This window comes from Zea mays, chromosome 1 (assembly GCF_902167145.1).
Source record: "Zea mays cultivar B73 chromosome 1, Zm-B73-REFERENCE-NAM-5.0, whole genome shotgun sequence".
Taxonomy (NCBI): Eukaryota; Viridiplantae; Streptophyta; class Magnoliopsida; order Poales; family Poaceae; genus Zea; species Zea mays.
The window spans coordinates 80104869-80125014 of record NC_050096.1 but is presented as its reverse complement, the minus strand read 5'-3'; the positions used below and the strand labels follow the sequence as shown (position 1 = coordinate 80125014).

The 20146-nt window shown below is 41.6% G+C and overlaps 1 protein-coding gene and 1 long non-coding RNA gene across 2 annotated transcripts; one reads left to right on the top strand and one right to left on the bottom strand.

Annotated features, from left to right (window-relative positions):
* Positions 1–13189: 13189 nt before the first annotated feature.
* Positions 13190–14328, bottom strand: LOC109943651 (uncharacterized). Its single transcript, XR_002266700.1, has 2 exons — positions 13828–14328; positions 13190–13542 (listed from the first exon to the last, which is right to left on the bottom strand). It is a non-coding gene; the product is annotated as an uncharacterized lncRNA (long non-coding RNA).
* A 4575-nt stretch (positions 14329–18903) lies between these two features.
* On the top strand, positions 18904–19848 carry LOC118473060 (uncharacterized). Its single transcript, XM_035961477.1, has 4 exons — positions 18904–19018; positions 19112–19187; positions 19251–19549; positions 19644–19848. The coding sequence occupies exons 1-4, from the start codon at positions 19005–19007 to the stop codon at positions 19846–19848; spliced, it is 594 nt and encodes a 197-aa protein (XP_035817370.1). The 5' UTR covers positions 18904–19004.
* The last annotated feature ends 298 nt before the right edge of the window (positions 19849–20146 follow it).

The following is a 20146-nucleotide window of genomic DNA, read 5'->3' as shown; positions in this document are numbered from 1 at the left end:
ACAAGGAGAAGGAGTCCTTCGTCAACGAGCCGAAGGATGACAAGCCTACTGACTCGGGCTCGGGCCACAAGCGCAAAGATGGGAAGAAGAAGAAGACAAGGCGCATCAAGGAGATCGTCTACTACGACGATAGCGATGAGTCTACTTCCTCCCAAAAGGACGACGACAACGACTACAGGAAGACGGTCAATTCGAACTTTTCATTTGATTATTCTCGTATTCCACATAGTTCGAATTCGCATTTGCTTTCCATTCCTCTTGGTAAACCTCCACACTTCGATGGGGAGGACTACGGATTTTGGAGTCACAAAATGCGTAGTCACTTATTCTCTCTCCATCCAAGCATATGGGAGATTGTAGAGAATGTAATGAAATTTGATAGCTCGGATAGCCCTATGCTTATAAATGAACAAATCCATAGAAATGCACAAGCTACTACTGTTCTATTAGCATCTTTGTGCAGGGAAGAGTACAATAAGGTGAGCGGCTTGGACAATGCCAAGCAGATATGGGACACCCTCAAGATCTCTCACGAGGGGAACGACATCACCATGCTCACTAAAATGGAGTTGGTGGAGGGCGAGCTTGGACGATTTGTAATGATAAGGGGAGAGGAGCCAACCCAAACTTACAACCGGCTCAAGACCCTTATCAACAAAATAAGGAGCTACGGAAGCACGCGATGGACGGACCACGACGTCGTCCGCCTAATGCTAAGGTCCTTTACCGTTCTTGATCCTCATCTCGTAAACAATATTCGTGAGAATCCCAGGTACACGACGATGACGCCTGAGGAGGTACTCGGAAAATTCGTAAGCGGGCGGATGATGATCAAGGAGGCGAGATACGTCGACGACGCTCTAAACGGTCCAATCAATGAGCCTCAACCTCTTGCTCTCAAGGCAACAAGAAGCAAGGAGATGCTACCTAGCAAGGTGGCACAAATTGAGGCGGCCGGACTTAATGATGAAGAGATGGCTCTCATCATCAAGAGATTTAAGACGGCGCTAAAAGGCCGCAAGGGGCAGCCAAGCAAGACCAAGACAAAGGGGAAGCGCTCATGCTTCAAATGTGGTAAGCTTGGTCATTTTATTGCTAACTGTCCCGACAATGATAGTGATCAGGATCAAGGGAACAAGAGGGAGAAGAAGAAGAACTATAAGAAGGCAAAGGGCGAGGCGCATCTAGGCAAGGAGTGGGACTCGGATTGCTCCTCTTCCGACTCCGACAATGAAGGACTCGCCGCCACCGCCTTCAACAAGTCATCCCTCTTCCCCAACGAGCGTCACACATGCCTTATGGCAAGGGAGAAGAAGGTGAGTACTCAAGACTCCACTTATGCTTCTTCTAGTGATGATGAGTCCAGTGATGATGATGACATAGACTATTCTTGCTTATTCAAGGGCTTAGATAGAACTAAGATAGATAAGATAAATGAACTCATTGATGCCTTGAATGATAAGAATAGGCTATTAGAAAAGCAAGAGGACCTTTTATATGAAGAACATGATAAGTTTGTAGAAGCACAAAAATCACTTGCTTTAGAGATTAAGAGAAATGAAATGCTTTCTTGTGAGTTGTCTACATGTCATGATTCAATTTCTAGTTTAAAAAGCATAAATGATGATTTAAATGCTAAGCTAGAAAAATCTAGTAAATTAACATCTTGTGTAGAACATGTTGTGATTTGCACTAGGTGTAAAGATTTTGACATTGATGCGTGTAGTGAACACTTAGTCTCAATTTCCAAACTTAATGATGAATTGGTTAGTCTTAATACCCAACTTAAGACTAGCAAAACTGAATTTGATAAGTTAAAATTTGCAAGGGATGCCTACACAATTGGAAGACATCCCTCAATTAAGGATGGTCTTGGCTTCAAGAGGGAAGCCAAGAACTTGACAAGCCATAAGGCTCCCATCTCCGCCAAGGAGAAAGGGAAGGCCCCTATGGCTAGTAGTGTGCAAAAGAACCATGCCTTTATGTACCATGATAGGAGACAATCTAGAAATGCTTATAGGAGTTGTAATGCACATGATGCTTTTGATTCTCATGACATGTTTGCGTCTAGTTTTTCTTATGTGCATGATAGAAATGTTGGTAGGAGAAATATTGTTCATAATATGCCTAAGATAAATGTTGTTAATATTCCTAGGAAAGTTAATGAACCTTCTACAATTTATCATGCTTTAAATGCTTCCTTTGCTATTTGTAGAAAGGATAGGAAAATAGTTGCTAGGAAGTTAGGGGCAAGATGCAAGGGAGACAAAACTTGCATCTGGGTCCCTAAGGATATTTGCACTAACCTTGTAGGACCCAACATGAGTTGGGTACCTAAGACCCAAGCCTAAATTTGCCTTGCAGGTTTATGCATCCGGGGGTTCAAGCTGGATTATCGACAGCGGATGCACAAACCATATGACGGGGGAGAAGAAGATGTTCACCTCCTACGTCAAGAACAAAGATTCCCAAGATTCAATAATATTCGGTGATGGGAATCAAGGCAAGGTAAAAGGGTTAGGTAAAATTGCAATCTCAAATGAGCACTCTATCTCTAATGTGTTTTTAGTAGAGTCTCTTGGATATAATTTGCTATCTGTTAGTCAATTATGCAATATGGGATATAACTGTTTGTTTACAAATATAGATGTGTCTGTCTTTAGAAGATGTGATGGTTCACTAGCTTTTAAGGGTGTACTAGACGACAAGCTTTACCTAGTTGATTTTGCAAAAGAAGAGGCCGGTCTAGATGCATGCTTAATGGCTAAGACTTGCATGGGCTGGCTGTGGCATCGCCGCTTAGCACATGTGGGGATGAAGAACCTCCACAAGCTTCTAAAGGGAGAACATGTGATAGGTCTAACTAATGTTCATTTCGAAAAAGATAGACCTTGTGCAGCTTGTCAAGCAGGGAAACAAGTGGGAGGCTCTCATCACACCAAAAATGTGATGACAACATCAAGACCCCTGGAGCTGCTACATATGGACCTCTTCGGACCCGTCGCCTATCTGAGCATAGGAGGAAGTAAGTATGGTCTAGTTATTGTTGATGACTTTTCCCGCTTCATTTGGGTGTTCTTTTTGCAGGATAAGTCTGAAACCCAAGGGACCCTCAAGCGCTTCCTAAGGAGAGCTCAAAATGAGTTTGAGCTCAAAGTGAAAAAGATAAGGAGCGACAACGGGTCCGAGTTCAAGAACCTTCAAGTGGAGGAATTTCTTGAGGAGGAGGGGATCAAGCACGAGTTCTCCGCTCCCTACACACCTCAGCAAAATGGTGTGGTAGAGAGGAAGAACAGGACGCTCATAGATATGGCGAGGACTATGCTTGGAGAATTCAAGACCCCCGAGTGCTTTTGGTCGGAAGCCGTGAACACGGCTTGCCACGCTATCAACAGGGTCTACCTTCACCGCCTCCTCAAGAAGACGTCGTATGAGCTGCTAACCGATGAAGAAGACGTTCCAACGGCCGCGATACGCACCATGGCAATTGGAGATGTACGGCCTCAAGAACATTTGGAGCAAGATCAACCTTCTTCCTCAACAACGGTGCATCCCCCAACTCAAGACGATGAACAGGTTCATCAAAAGGAGGCGTGTGATCAAGGGGGAGCACAAGATGATCACGTGATGGAGGAAGAAGCGCAACCGGCACCTCCATCCCAAGTTCGAGCGACGATTCAAAGGGATCATCCCGTCGACCAGATATTGGGTGATATTAGCAAGGGAGTAACTACTCGCTCGAAATTAGTTAATTTTTGTGAGCATTACTCTTTTGTCTCTTCTATTGAGCCTTTCAGGGTAGAAGAGGCCTTGCTAGATCCGGACTGGGTGTTGGCCATGCAGGAGGAACTCAACAACTTCAAGCGCAATGAAGTTTGGACACTGGTGCCTCGTCCTAAGCAAAATGTTGTGGGAACCAAGTGGGTGTTTCGCAACAAACAAGACGAGCACGGAGTGGTGACAAGGAACAAGGCTCGACTTGTGGCAAAAGGTTATGCCCAAGTCGCAGGTTTGGACTTTGAGGAGACTTTTGCTCCTGTGGCTAGGCTAGAGTCCATTCGTATCTTGCTAGCATATGCCGCTCACCATTCTTTCAGGTTGTACCAAATGGATGTGAAGAGCGCTTTCCTCAATGGGCCGATCAAGGAGGAGGTGTACGTGGAGCAACCCCCTGGCTTCGAGGATGAACGGTACCCCGACCACGTGTGTAAGCTCTCTAAGGTGCTCTATGGACTCAAGCAAGCCCCAAGAGCATGGTATGAATGCCTTAGAGACTTTTTAATTGATAATGCCTTCAAGGTTGGGAAAGCCGATCCAACTCTTTTCACTAAGACTTGCGATGGTGATCTTTTTGTGTGCCAAATTTATGTCGATGACATAATATTTGGTTCTACTAATCAAAAGTCTTGTGAAGAGTTTAGCAGGGTAATGACGCAGAAATTCGAGATGTCAATGATGGGCGAATTGAACTACTTCCTTGGGTTCCAAGTGAAGCAACTCAAGGACGGCACCTTCATCTCCCAAACAAAGTACACGCAAGACTTGCTAAAGCGGTTTGGGATGAAGGACGCCAAGCCCGCAAAGACTCCGATGGGAACCGACGGACACACCGACCTCAACAAAGGAGGTAAGTCCATTGATCAAAAAGCATACCGGTCCATGATAGGCTCTTTGCTTTATTTATGTGCTAGTAGACCGGATATTATGCTTAGCGTATGCATGTGTGCTAGATTTCAATCCGATCCTAAGGAGTGTCACTTAGTGGCGGTGAAGCGAATTCTTAGATATTTAGTCGCTACGCCTTGCTTCGGGATCTGGTATCCTAAGGGGTCTAACTTTGACTTAATTGGATACTCAGATTCCGACTATGCTGGATGTAAGGTCGATAGGAAGAGTACATCGGGGACGTGCCAATTCTTAGGAAGGTCCCTGGTGTCGTGGAACTCTAAGAAACAAACTTCCGTTGCCCTATCCACCGCTGAGGCCGAGTATGTTGCCGCAGGACAGTGTTGCGCGCAACTACTTTGGATGAGGCAAACCCTCCGGGACTTTGGCTACAATCTGAGCAAAGTCCCACTCCTATGTGACAATGAGAGTGCTATCCGCATGGCGGAAAATCCTATTGAACACAGCCGCACAAAGCACATTGACATCCGGCATCACTTTTTGAGAGACCACCAGCAAAAGGGAGATATCGAAGTGTTTCATGTTAGCACCGAGAACCAGCTAGCCGATATCTTTACCAAGCCTCTAGATGAGAAGACCTTTTGCAGGCTGCGTAGTGAGCTAAATGTCTTAGATTCGTGGAACTTGGATTGAATTGTAGCACACATGTATTTATGCTATTGATCATGTTCCTTTTTGCATTTTGTTGCTTAGTATGGTGCTCAAGTTGTACAAACACTCCCTGGACCTCACAAGTCCGTTGCAAAGTGATGCACAGTTTTAGGGGGAGATGTGTTACAACTTGACCCTTTGAGACTAACCATATGCTTGAGTTTGCTTGATTTAGTCTCGAAGGAGAATTGAAAGGGAAAAGGTGGACTTGGACCATGCAAGACTTCCACTGCACTCCGATGAAAAGAGTAACTTTTCCAAGTTCATCTTTTAACTCTTATTGCCTATTTGCTCTTAATTGAAGATTTTGGTGAGGCAATGGGGTTAAAGGGCCAAGATTGATCCCGTTTTGGTGCTTGATGCCAAAGGGGGAGAAAATAAAGGCCAAAGCGATAAATGGATCAGCTACCACTTGAGAGATTTTGAAAATAGTAGAATAGAGTTTTTTGTTTTGTCAAAACTCTTTTATTGTCTCTCTTGTCAAAAGTTGGCTTCTTGTGGGGAGAAATGTTGATTATGGGAAAAAGGGGGAGTTTTTGAAATCTTGAATCAAATACTCTTGGAATGACTCTCTTTATGCCTTAACATGTGTGTTTGACTTAGAGATAGAAATTTGAGGTTGGTTCGCAAAAACAAACCAAGTGGTGGCAAAGGATGATCCATATATGCCAAAATTGAATCAAAATAAATTTGAGTTTTATTTGAAGTGATATTGCACTTGTTCTAGTTGCTTTATGTTGTGTTGGCATAAATCACCAAAAAGGGGGAGATTGAAAGGGAAATGTGCCCTTGGGCCATTTCTAAGTATTTTGGTGATTGAGTGCCAACACAAGTGCTTAAATGTGAATCTATGCCCATGGATGGACAAAGTACAAATCAAGGTTAAAGGTATGTTTCTCAGGCTTAGTACATTGTTTTATGGACTAATGTATTGTGTCTAAGTGCTGGAAATAGGAAAAATCGGATCGGAAATGAGTTGGCTCGAGCAGCCAAGAACCTGCCCAGTCTGGGAGCACCGGACTGTCCGGTGGTGCACCGGACAGTGTCCGGTGCGCCAGACTGACTTGGGCGAACTAGTCGCTCTCGGGAATTTACCGGCGATGTACGACTATAATTCACCGGACTGTCCGGTGTGCACCGGACTGTCCGGTGAGCCAACGGTCGGCCGGGCCAACGGTCGGCCGCGCGATCTGCGCGGGACACGTGGCCGAGCCAACGGCTAGAAGGGGGCACCGGACTGTCCGGTGTGCACCGGACATGTCCGGTGCGCCAACGGCTCCAAGGCCGCCAACGGTCGGCTTCGCTATTTAAGGAAGGAAATCGGGCACCGGACAGTGTCCGGTGTGCACCGGACTGTCCGGTGCGTCAAACGACAGAAGGCAAGAATGGCCTTCCAGATTTGCTCTCAACGGCTCCTAGCTGCCGTGGGGCTATAAAAGGGACCCCTAGGCGCATGGAGGAAGATACGAAGCAACCTTAGAGCATTCTTGATCATCCACACTCAGTCTTTGCGCATTCGTTTGTCATTCTCAGTGATTCGAGCTCCGTTCTAGTGAGAACTTTGAGATAGTCTTTTGAGCTCTATTCTTGGCCGTGTGTGTGCGCATTTTGCTGTGGATTTGTGTGTGTTGCTTCCCTCCCTTACTCCGTGCTTCTTTGTGAACTTTAAGTGTAAGGGCGAGAGACTCCAATTTGTGGAGATTCCTCGCAAGTGGGATAAAGATAAGCAAAGCAAAACATCGTGGTATTCAAGTGGGTCTTTGGACCGCTTGAGAGGGGTTGATTGCAACCCTCGTCCGCTGGGACGCCACAACGTGGAGTAGGCAAGCGTTGGTCTTGGCCGAACCACGGGATAACCACCGTGTCATCTCTGTGATTGATCCTTGTTGGTTGTTGTGTTTTGTTGAGGATTCCGATCTAGCCACTTGGCAATTATTGTGCTAACGATTAACCAAGTTTTGTGGCTTAAGATTTTGAAGTGTTACAGGATCACCTATTCACCCCCCTCTAGGTGCTCTCAATAGGACCCTTTAGAGGTCCGTGTTGGAGTTAGTCTTATATGTTGACTTTGATTCTCATTGATTGTCTACCATTTAACTGAACGTACCAATTTGCTCGTTAGTACTTTCCCTATCTCTAAGGTTCAATGTTATCTGATTAGATTAGAAATTGAGCGTATCTTATCCTTTGGTGAAGTATGATAAGGTGATTCATCCTCTCATATAGGTTTTGTGGCTGCCTGAAATACGTAGATGGATCCGCTCCAAACTAATGATGTTCGTTCTCCATTAAAAGAACTGTCCAACATCACTGTTGAAGGTATATCTACTAATAATATAAGATGCCTTATTTGACATTTCAATAAGATTTTAAAAAATAAAACCTATAATGGTTTAGTAGGATGTGCGGATGCAAGGCAATGTAAACGGGAAAAGGAAAGAGCACGATACGCGGCGATGAGTGATGAAACAAAAAATGAATTGAAGAAACGTCGTGCGTCACACAACAAAGAAAATGTTGTACACCATGAGTATTCAAAAGTGTTAGATCCAAAGGAACGTAAGAGAATCCGAGAAAGAGCTCGATGTGCAACTCAAACTAAGGAACAAAGGACGTTGCGTAATATGAAACCATTTCAAAAGAGAGCAAGGGAAAACTATAGAATAAGACAACAAGTTATGCTAAGTAAGGACTCAATCGCCATTGAGAACCCTACTTTTACCCCGGAGCTTGTGTGGAGTTCAACAGATGCTGAAGCACCTACTGGGTCTCTATTTAGCTCCGAGCTCATGGCTATTCCTGAATTGATCCCAACACCATTTGTTCCTACTCCATCGGTGACTGAGGATGTTGAGACAAAGAAACTGACAAAGTCTCCTAGACGACAAAGACATCTGTGTACAGTCCCTGCCACAAATAGTGACAAAATGACCGAAGGAGTAGACGTTGGGAAGCAGCACTTGACATCTTCGACTATTACCACCAATGGTAATTACAAGCTCATTCCATCATTAGTTCCCTAATTATTCTTAGTGGTTAATATGATTAAGGTGTGCTCTTTATAGAGGATGCTGATGAGACTGTACTTTTTAAAAAAGATGATGATGACGAAGAAGGATACCTATTCGCTGGGCAAGGTACTTACATAATGTTTTTAATATAGGATATATGATTTAAAAGTTTCTAAAGTTGTATGTCTTATCCTTTGTTCTTTCAAAACAAATTTAGATGGTGAATCTGGTGAGGATATTGAGATTGATGAAACCCAAGATGCCTTTACTGTCAACCCTGACGTACCTGACTTGTACGACAAGGTGTATAGTAACATACCTAAAGAAACACATTTGCTGAGCACTGTTGCTGACTGCGATTACTGCAAAGCGAAGAAGTTTCAGTATGAACCACCTGGATTTTGTTGTCGTAATGGACAGATTAATTTAGCCGCATTCGAGACACCGCTCCAGCTTAGGAGGCTGTGGGAGTTTTCAGATGCTGATGCGAGGCACTTTCGTGATAACATTCGATTTTTTAACGGCCATTTCTCGTTCACTTCTATGTACTGTTGTCTTGACAGTATGACTACAAACATGGATTGTGGTATCTATACGTTTCGTGCACATGGCATGATGTACCACAACGTAAGGTCGTTCGGTAGGGAAGTTGGGGCGGAACATAAACACCTTGAACTCTACTTCTACGATGATGATCCCAGCCTCGAGCATAGATATCGTAAATGTCGTCAACAACAATTTGAGAAAGACAAGGTAGTTATTAAACAATTGGTTGAAATACTTAAGGGAAATCCATACTCTGAGCACCTTAGGAGTATGGGGCACGTTGATAACATTGAAGACTACCACATCGCCTTGAACCTTGATCAAACGCTGAACCAGAAGTTATATAATTCACCCATTACTTCGGAGGTAGCTGCAATTTGGATTGAGGGGAGTGAACGTCGAGGTCAATTCAGTAATAGTGTTATGCTACATGGGAAGGATAGGTCAAGCCACGGCATCCGTTCATATCATGGATGCTATGATGCACTATCATATCCATTGTTCTTCCCTAAAGGTGAACTTGGATGGCATGCCAATATTCCTAAGTCCAATGTTTCCATGGACGAAGTAGACGCGTACCGCGATCAACATAGGAGAAGTGATGCAAACAATGATGATACAGGTTAGTTCTTTCTTTGTGATTCTTATATAATCCTTTGTTAAATATGTTTTTAGCAACACTAATTAATAAACCTTGCGGTTGCAGAACGACCTAGCCATCTATGCGTGTCTGTACCTGACTATTACTGCTACAGATTCCAAATTTGTCCAAGTATATTCAATCCAATACTTCATGGGAAGCAGCTTTTCCAACAGTTCGCGGTTGACACCTACATCAAGATTGAGAGCTCTCGTTTGGATTTCATATGTAAAAACCAAGACAGATTAAGGGCGGATCTATACAAGGGTTTGGTAGATAGCTTGCATGAAGGCGAGAACAGAGCAGACAAAATTGGAAAGCGAACCGTGCTGTCTACATCATTTATCGGTGGTCCTCGTGACATGAGACGTCGGTATATGGATGCTATGGCCCTTGTGCGGAAGTTTGGGAAGCCAGACATATTCTTCACTATGACGTGCAACCCCAATTGGGATGAAATAACCAGAGAGCTTCTCCCTATGCAGTCACCATAGGATCGTCCGGACCTTGTTGTTCGCATATTCCATGCAAAACTAGAGGAACTGAAGAAGAGATTGACTAAGCATCATATTCTTGGAAAAATCCGAGCTTATGTCTATGTCATGGAGTTCCAGAAGCGAGGTTTGCCTCATGTCCATTTCCTACTCATCATGCAGAGAAAGTACAAGCTAACTTGTCCTGATCAGTATGATCACCTTATCTCCGCTGAGATCCCTGACAAGAAGAAGTACCCTGAACTATACAAGATGGTTATCAAGCATATGATGCATGGACCGTGCGGGTTGCTAAATCCTAAATGCCCATGCACTAAGGGTCGTGCTTCATGCGAAAACCATTATCCTAGAGCTTTTAGCAATGCAACGTCTCAAGGAAAGGATTCATATCCTATTTATAGGCGTCGTGATGATGGGCGTAAGGAAACGGTTCGAGGTTGTGAATTGGACAACAGATGGGTCGTCCCTTACAACCCTTACCTCCTCCGGCTCTTCAACTGTCACATCAATGTTGAGGCGTGTGGGAGCATCAAGGCTGTCAAATACTTGTTCAAATACATATACAAAGGCCACGATCGTGCGTCTGTGGCTGTGACAGACGCAAACAAGGCTGATGGTGACGTTGATGAGATCAAGCAGTATAGAGATGCTAGGTGGGTGACCCCTCTAGAAGCCCTTTGGAGGATATTCAGCTTTGATCTAAGTCAAAACTCTCCACCAGTGATGCAACTGCAGCTCCATCTTGAAAACATGCATATGGTGTCATTTCACGAGCGTGCTAAAGTAAATCATGTTGTCCAACGTCCAGGTGCCGATAGGTCAATGCTTACGGCATATTTTGAGGCAAATGGGCTACACAAAGAGGCTCGGGGCATCCTTTACCGTGATTTTCCTGAGTGGTACACTTTGCAGCAGGGCAAGGTGTGGCAAAGGAGGAAACGAAACACGGGTGGACAGGTTGGTAGAATAGTCTCTGCTCATCCAGCTGAGGGGGAGCGCTTTTATCTTCGACTTCTCTTAAACCATGTGACGGGTGCTACCTCCTATGCGGATCTAAGGACAGTAGATGGTGACACACTACCAACTTTTCGTGAGGCAGCACAAAGGAGGGGACTGCTTGAAGCAGACGACACAATAGATGAGTGTCTCAACGAAGCCGCTATTTACCAAATGCCGTCAGCACTACGAAGGTTGTTTGCAACAATATTGGTATACTGCGAGCCGAACGATGTGGCAGAATTATGGCAGAGACACCTTGACTCAATGTCAGAGGACTATCACTGTAGTACTCAAAGCAAAATCCATGTGCAGCAGATGGTCTTGATTGACATTAGAAACATTTTGCAGTCAATGGGTAAAGACATAAAGACATTCCCTCTCCCTGCTATCATTGATAGATATGACGATTTACATGGTACTGATAGAGAGATTTATGAGGAGGAAAGTATAGTGCCGACGACAGAAGACGTTGCTCTGAAAGAAACCCTAAACGAGGAGCAGAGATCTGCTTATGATAAGATCCTATCTGTCGTTGACACCAATAACGGTGGAGTGTTCTTTGTGGATGGGCCTGGTGGGACTGGAAAGACCTATCTGTATAAGGCATTGCTTGCAGCACTACGCAGTCAGGACAAGATTGCAGTTGCAACAGCTACATCTGGTGTTGCGGCTTCTATATTGCCTGGGGGGAGGACTGCCCATTCGCGCTTCAAGATACCACTTACTATTGATGATGGTGCTGTATGTAGCTTCACGAAATAAAGCGGGACAGCAAAGTTGCTACAAAAAGCATCGCTCATTATCTGGGACGAGGCATCAATGACTAAGAGACAAGCAATTGAGGCGCTAGACAATAGCATGCGTGATATAATGGGACGGTCTAGGTTGCCCTTTGGTGGGAAGACTGTTGTGTTCGGGGGTGATTTCAGACAAGTACTTCCTGTTGTACGCAAGGGGTCAAGGGCTCAGATAGTTGCTGCCTCTCTACGGAGTTCTTACCTCTGGGAATCCATGTGCCACCTAAAGCTTTTTCAAAACATGAGGGCACAGAGCGACCCATGGTTTGCATAATATTTGTTGCGCGTCGGTGGTGGAACTGAGGAAGCGAACAACGATGGTGATGTTCGTCTTCCAGATGAGGTATGTGTGCCATATACTGGTAATGACCGCGACCTTGATAGACTGATAGATGACATTTACCCCAATCTAAATGAAAACATGTCTAACACAAGCTACATCACTTCAAGAGCAATATTGTCTACACGGAATGACTGGGTGGATATGATAAATATGAGGATGATCGATCGTTTCCAAGGGGAGCAGATGATGTACCATAGTTTTGACACCACGGTGGATGATCCTAATAACTATTACCCATCAGAGTTTCTAAACACGCTGACTCCTAATGGACTACCCCCGCACATTCTGAAGCTCAAAGTTGGATGCCCAATCATGTTGCTTAGGAATATAGACCCTGCTAATGGACTTTGAAATGGCACGAGGTTCGTGGTTCGTGGTTTCCAAAAAAACAGTATTGATGCTGAAATTGTCCTTGGCCAACATGCTGGAATGTGAATTTTCTTGCCTCGTATACCCCTGTGCCCCTCTGATGATGACATGTTCCCTTTCCAGTTTAAAAGGAAGCAGTTTCCGATAAGACTAAGTTTTGCCATGACAGTTAACAAGTCCCAGGGCCAGACGATTCCTAATGTTGGTGTGTACTTGCCGGAACCAGTGTTCTCTCATGGTCAACTTTATGTTGCTCTATCAAGGGCCACCGCTCGATCGAAAGTGAAGATACTTGCCATTCCAGTCCACGATGAGAAGAAGAAGAAGGGGGTTGAAAGGAACTCAGCGATAAATGGCGCAACATACACAAAGAATATCGTTTATAAGGAGGTCCTTACGTCGTAACTGACATTGATGAATGAATGGCAATTAACAACTTGTAATGCATTTAATTATTTTGGTTTTTAGGTGAAGATGTATTTTTGCCTTTTATTTCTCTATTTTGGCTCCTTTTTAGCTTCCTATTGTTTAGTGGTCATTTGGTTGATACAACAAAGAAAGCAGATGAGCATTGAATAGATGTTATTGAATAGACACATTCAAATTTGAAAATGCACATTTGAATTTGAAATGATCTGACAAGCAAGTTGTGATTTCCATCTATCTTAATGATCACCTAAATAACATATTATAAAACTCAGACTGAATTACATCTTCCTTTTCTCCCCAGTTTCCAGGTGTAACCTTGAGCTATTGTTACGGTCGGAAACATTTATAGGCGCTCGTAACAGGGGCTAATTAGGCAAAAGGAGGGGTATTTGGGATCAATCAGGAAGGTCTGGTTCAGCAATAAACAACAATTACAGCCAATCCCATTTTCACCTCCTTTCTCTGTTATCTCATCTCCCTGCTATCTACCTTGCCACCATCCACCACGGGCAGGAAACCGGTGGCCAGCGAGCTCCCACAGCTACATCCTCAGGGACGTGACAGCTGTACTATGATGCTACATCACGGACAGACTATTCGAAGTTAAACAACCACCTTGGTCCGCCTTTGTTTTTATTTCAAGTACATGCCATCAGTGGAACAAAGAAAGTTTTGAAGGGGAAAAATATTCATAATGGTCTACTACTGTACCACATGATGTAGTTTTATAGATTGTGAACTGAAATAGTACTAATTATTATGTCACTAAACCTATAGATTGTTTATTAAGAAATAGAAAATCTTGCAGCATTTGAATCTCATAATATATGGGTGCCATGCAAAATGAAATAGGAGTGTTTACCTCCGATGTGGTTTTGCCAATGGTGATATCTCAACTGGGTAGTCAAGGACAAATGTTGGTTGTACAATAGTGTAGATTCAACAAATGTTTCAAAAACCTGGTATAAGATGTAAAACTTTTAAATGAGATTCATGACAACGTGAAAATTAACTAAAATAATCATGTTTCAATCAACTGAAGGAAACGTAGAACGTGATATATAATATACTAAGGTACAATAATATCTCGTAGTTCAAAATTTTGAGTAGAGAGTACAAAATTACTGGACTTTCAATGCAATAGATCCGACTAAGACATAAAATAGAGTTAAATTCAAGCAAGAATTTTCCTTGGCTGTCCATAGAACGAAGGGTAGTTATCTCCCTCTCAAGAACCAATGGCTATCTCCCTCTCAAGAACCAATGGCTAGAATCCTTGTAATTTTTTGTGTTGTTTCTTTGCTTTCCTGTTTCCTAATATTGTACTATGAACCCAGGGAACTTTTTGTCTGTTCCTAATAATAGAGCAGGAAAGGGAATCTCTGTCCTTTGTTTTTCTCAGCTATGTCTTTTTTCTTTTCCAATTTTTATTTTGGTCTGTCATTTTGGATCACTGCAGAGGGGGTAAAAAACATTATTTGAATCCATGTGGAAATGCTTGTGCATTGCACTGAGAAAGAATGATGTGGCATTTTTTCAGTTTTACTTAGATGCTGAAAACCTGAAACCTTCGAGTGATTATTTGCTTCATGTTGTAGTATGGCTGTTGGCCTGTTGCTGCCCATGTCCATTGGCGTATCACGTATGGCTGTTTGCTTTGTTGAAAGCCTGAACCTGAAGCCATGTCCATGGGTGTGTAGTTATTATATATATGAAGGTTGATCGGTTCCTATAGCTCTGGACGATCAGGATGTCCGATTGACCGATCAGAGCCCGGTTAATCGGGCTGGTCGCCGACAAATCGTGATTAGTCAGCTGATCGCCCCTCTGGCGATCAGGAGCGATCAGCCAATCTGAAAACATTGGTTTGAGCCTAGGAAGCTGCAACTCTATAATACAAGTCTCGAGCAGCCCAAAATGCACAGAACTGGGATTCACAGTTTGAATGAAAGTGACAGAGTTCACAACAAAGCTATATATAACTAGAAAAACCAAAGCAGCCTATAATTTGGGACAGGGAGTGGTAGTAGTAAAAAAACTAAAAAAATATATGTAGAAGGCACATACTCTCTGGCCATGGCAACTAAGAAAATCTCCTGCATGGTCTGCTTTCAAGTGAGATAGAGCAGACTTGAGTGCCTTCCTCACAAGGTATCTTTCTTGTTGAGATCCCTGCTGTTCTTGCATAGCAGTGGCTAGAGAAAATCAAGGATCGACAGAAAATCCACCTTCTACATATAAATTGAAGCTTTCATTGGAAAAAAGGCCTGTGAATGACCAAAAGAGTATGCAGTGCACAGTGTGGAAACTGGATATCATTCATGGTAAGTGTGAATAGCAATATGCCAATACCAATACGAGCAAATGTCATACTATCCCACTCAAGAAAAGCATTTCCTTCATCACCCAGCAAACCTCTTTTTAACTTGAAACCATAGCTTTGCTGGTCTGTGCTCATCAACACATCAAAAGAGGACTGTGATATCTGACAAGGTACAAAATCTTCAAAGTATAGAACCTACAATTGTTGCAACCAACAATGGCATAAACTGTCAGCTTAGTTGAATCATGATTAACTATAATATCACTGGACACGGAAAAGAATGCATCTCATGAGTCATAATATTGTCAGTAAGCAAGTTATAAGTCAAATGAACAAATCATTTCCATTGTCATGGCATAATAAAGATTGTCTTGGCATGGGGAATGTGTCGCCTTCAGCCTGAATTTGGTACCCAGACATGCGCTAGGATCTAGAAGAAACAGCTATTCAGGAAATGAAATGTATGGCTGAAACCTTTGTGGTTCAAACCTGCGTGGACGGGCAATTTACCATACAAGTCAAATCAGATGCAGTGTGTGCAGTACTGCAGTAACTATTACTACTTCAACATGTAGTCCTTTAGCTTTTCTTCTGTCTACATGGTTTGCTGCTCCAGTTCCTATCTTTAGAAGATCTCTGAAGTAAGAGGAAGAAAAAAGGTAAAACTTACTAATTATGTTATTGGCAGCACCGCAACCTGTCCTGAGGATGCATATGCCATAATTAGATGATGCTCCAGTTCCTATCTTTAGAAGATCTCTGAAGTAAGAGGAAGAAAAAAGGTAAAACTTACTAATTATGTTATTGGCAGCACCGCAACCTGTCCTGAGGATGCATATGCCATAATTAGATGATGCACAAATGTTTATTAACATGCCAACGGGTGAATATAGTGACAACAGACCAGACTACATAAGGGTTTGGACACATGAGCTTAGCACATGCATGCCAGAAAAGGCTGAGAGAGAATGGGGCTGCGTGATTAGGAAATGGCCAAATGCACGTGAAGCATGGGATGCTGTTGCATGTGGGCTGCTATAGACATTTTTCACATGGTTTTTAGTTATTTGTTTGACTAAAGGAACCTCAGAGGCTCATATCAGCAAATATAGGCAATTGTTTTTCTGTCCCTAGATGGAAGTGCAACTGTAATTTTGCCCCTCAAAATTCGACTTTGTTATTTCGGGCCTCTTTTTTTGAAAACGAAAAAACAAGTCAGTCCCTGCTTCAGTTAGATGACAGTAACGGTGTGAAATAGGACATACAAAGACAAACTTACCCTTCAGTCGTAATTGTGATTTTATCCCTGCTTTTTCAAAGGAGGGGCAGAATCACAATTACGACCGAAGGGTTAATTTGTCTTTGTATGTCCTATTTCACACCATTACTGTGCGTGCGTTGCAACGGGGACCTATAATATCACGATAATTATGTATACATAGGTTTATGCTCGTGCGGTGCTATGAGTAAACACATGGAATCGTTATCTATGTGGTACAGCAAATCAAACAAAGTATAAACCTATTTTCCCTCTTGTTATTTTGTTTGTTTCAATGCAATAATATTGATGAGCAACATCTTTTTTGGATCTACCATTTAGCACAAGCAAACAAGATCTTTGTTTGCTGCTATCTCTTTTTTCTAAACTCCAAGTTACATGTTTGCTGCTATCTTTTTTCTAAACTCCAAGTTACATGTTTGCTGCTAAATTCTGAGACCTTTAAATTGATAGAGTGACTTTGTTTGTTGCTAAATTCTGATACCTCTAAATTCAGTCATAATAATACAACAATATATTATTCATATTATTTTAGCATTTTTATAAGGAGCAATGTTGTATCTTTGCAATAATGCCATGATATACATCCTATAAGATCAATGGCATCGGGTATACTTAATCAAAATAGGATGGTGGCAGGCATGTGTCCCTTTCCTCCGTAAGTTTATACAAGTTCACTTGTCACGTCTATATGAATGAAGAACTTAAGCTAAAGTTCGTGTTTTATTTAGTTTCGTGCTATTTGACGATGTACTTTATATACTTAAAATACTTTTGTCAATAAAATTATGTTTGACACTTTCAATCTGATGGGTACAGACCAAATCACAATGGATATAGTGGCGGAGGAAGGAAATGCTGATGTTGGCAATACTGCTGAACCATCGTATGAGGTTGTGTCTAGAAGTGGTTGTTCAGCACAATTGTCAACTAATGACACTAATGAACATGAATTGGGTAAGTGCTATTATCAATTACAAAAAACTAAGGTCTGCATATTAAATATTTTTTTGACACTTAATTTTTCTCTTGTGCGCCATAGATATAGAGAGCGAGGATAGTAAGGTCAGTGTTGGTAATGCTGCAAAACAATCACACGATGTTGTGGGAGTAGACATTGACTGTATTTTCAATCATGTAAAAGTGTCAACTGAAGCCGATCTTGGGACACAACCGGGTAGGCTCTCTTATCTACACTCCTAAATGTAAATATTGTCTTATGAGTACTCCTAAAAATGCTTTTGTCAAGAGACTTATGTTTCATTCACTCCTCATACAGATGTGATACACCTGACATCTTTGGATGTTCCAAATGAATCAAGTCAAATAAGTTCTGATGCGGATATGGTAGAGCAGAACAAACAAGATGCTTTGGACACACTTATTAGAATATCACAACATAAGAAACCAAAGAAATTGAATGTAGCTCGAGTTGTCTCTGAAGGTAATTTTTTGTTCTTGCCTTATTGCATCTTATTGGTTTTCGCATATATCATTTGCTTATTAAGTATAATATTTTTCATTGTATAGATTATAAGTGCACCCCAGAAGATGTTCAGCTTATTGAATACATTAAAACATTACCGGGGAAACAAGTTGTGGTGGACATCGACAGCGCATGGTTAAATAGAAATGATATGGAATGTCTTTTTCATGGTGACATCCAAGTGTCTGGCGAAGTAAGTACATCTGTATGTCCATATTATATACAGTAATATAAAGTATATATATTTATAATTATCATATTATACAGTATGGTATACATATTTAAAGCTAGCATGTATATTTGATCTGTTAATTGTATTCTTTTGGTGTACAGGCCCTCAGTGCATATATACACTGTATTAGGGATGAAGAGCATTTACTTCATAGAGAAGGTGGAAAGGTCTTCTTGGAGAACACATTCATTTCCAGTCTGCTTAAGCGTGATGGCGACCCTAAGGTGCTCTTAAATTGTAAGGAAGACACAATTGAAAAAAGGGTGGACAACTATTTACAGTCTGACATGGTTGACCTAAAACTCATCTCATTTTTAATATATGTAATATGTAATTATTGGTGCACAATACTTACAAATTAATGTTAATGTATGTTCTATGAAGGTGTTCATTCCAATGAATATAGAAAATTTTCACTGGTACCTGGCAGTTCTGAATGCAAAAAAAATGAGGTACATGTACTTGATTCTATGGGACAACAAATAACGGATCGCCGAGACCTTTATACTACAGTGAGTAATCATTTCTTTTATATTATGATTATTTCATCATTACATTATTTGTTATCTATAAATCTTGATATGTTTTATATATACACATAGTTAAAAGGTATAGAAAGACAGATTAAACTTGCAGCAGAACATAAAGAGCTTTACCAAGGCAAGTGGTCGAACCTTGATGTTGCATCATGGCCAGTTATAGAGAAGATCACAACACAAATGCAAACCGATGGGTAAAATTCATGTGACCACAACTCTACAAAATTGGTTATATTTATTTTCATATATACATAGAAACTCACCTGATCTGTTAAATTTCATATTAGGGTATCTTGCGGGCTATGGATGATAAACTATATGGAATACTGGACAGGATCCTCCCTATCTGATAACGTAACTCAGGTAGAGGACGTATATTTATTTATAGGAACAATGTTTCTTTTGTTCTAATTTATATACTTGCAGGATGATATAACAATGTTTAGGTTTAAGCTACCTGCAATATTATGGGACTCGAGATTAAACACAAAGAAAAGACATCAAAATCTTGACCACAATGTGGATGAAGATGGAGAGAGTTCAAGTGATGTTCAAATAATTGATACTCCATGTGAGTTATCTAAATCGTCAAATACATCACATCAGATTGAACCATATATATCTCCATATGTTCTGTCTGCTAAAGTAACATCAACAAACACGCAAGAACTGATGTTTGTATTATGCACATATATCATGGGGATAGACAACGACAAATATTTAAAGTAAGTTAATTCTCATTTAATATAGTATATGCATGGTAAATATTCAACACATATGTTCTTGCTTTAACTATAAAAACAAATGTTCATTGAATAGGAAACATTGGATTCAGAGCACTAAACCTTATCCAATTTCGTTAAGTCTTCAAAAACTTAAAGATATATTGGATGTAAATAAGCCGATGGATACCGATTGTTTTAACATGGCTGTTCGGATGATCGCATGCAATGATGCCTTGTTCTTGTTGGAAGACAAATACCACTACATGGATCTACAGTTTTGTGTAAGTTCAAGTAATTAGTCTTTATTCATATAAGTGTGTTCATTATATTATTATTTTACTAACAAAAAGTAGTCCATAACTAAATTTGGTCGAGACCCTCGCCTTCGTGCAAAGCCAGATATCAACATGTTGGCAAAATTATTAGAATGTTGGCCTGTTGGGGACTTGTTCTCAAATGCTATAAATTAAGAACAAGGCAACATGAAATGTTAAATATTAATGCCCTTCGTCCGCGGAAGCATTATTTCCCCAAGGATTTAATGAGCTCCGGACGAAGGCCATAAACGAAATATCACGAAGGTCATATCTTCGTAGT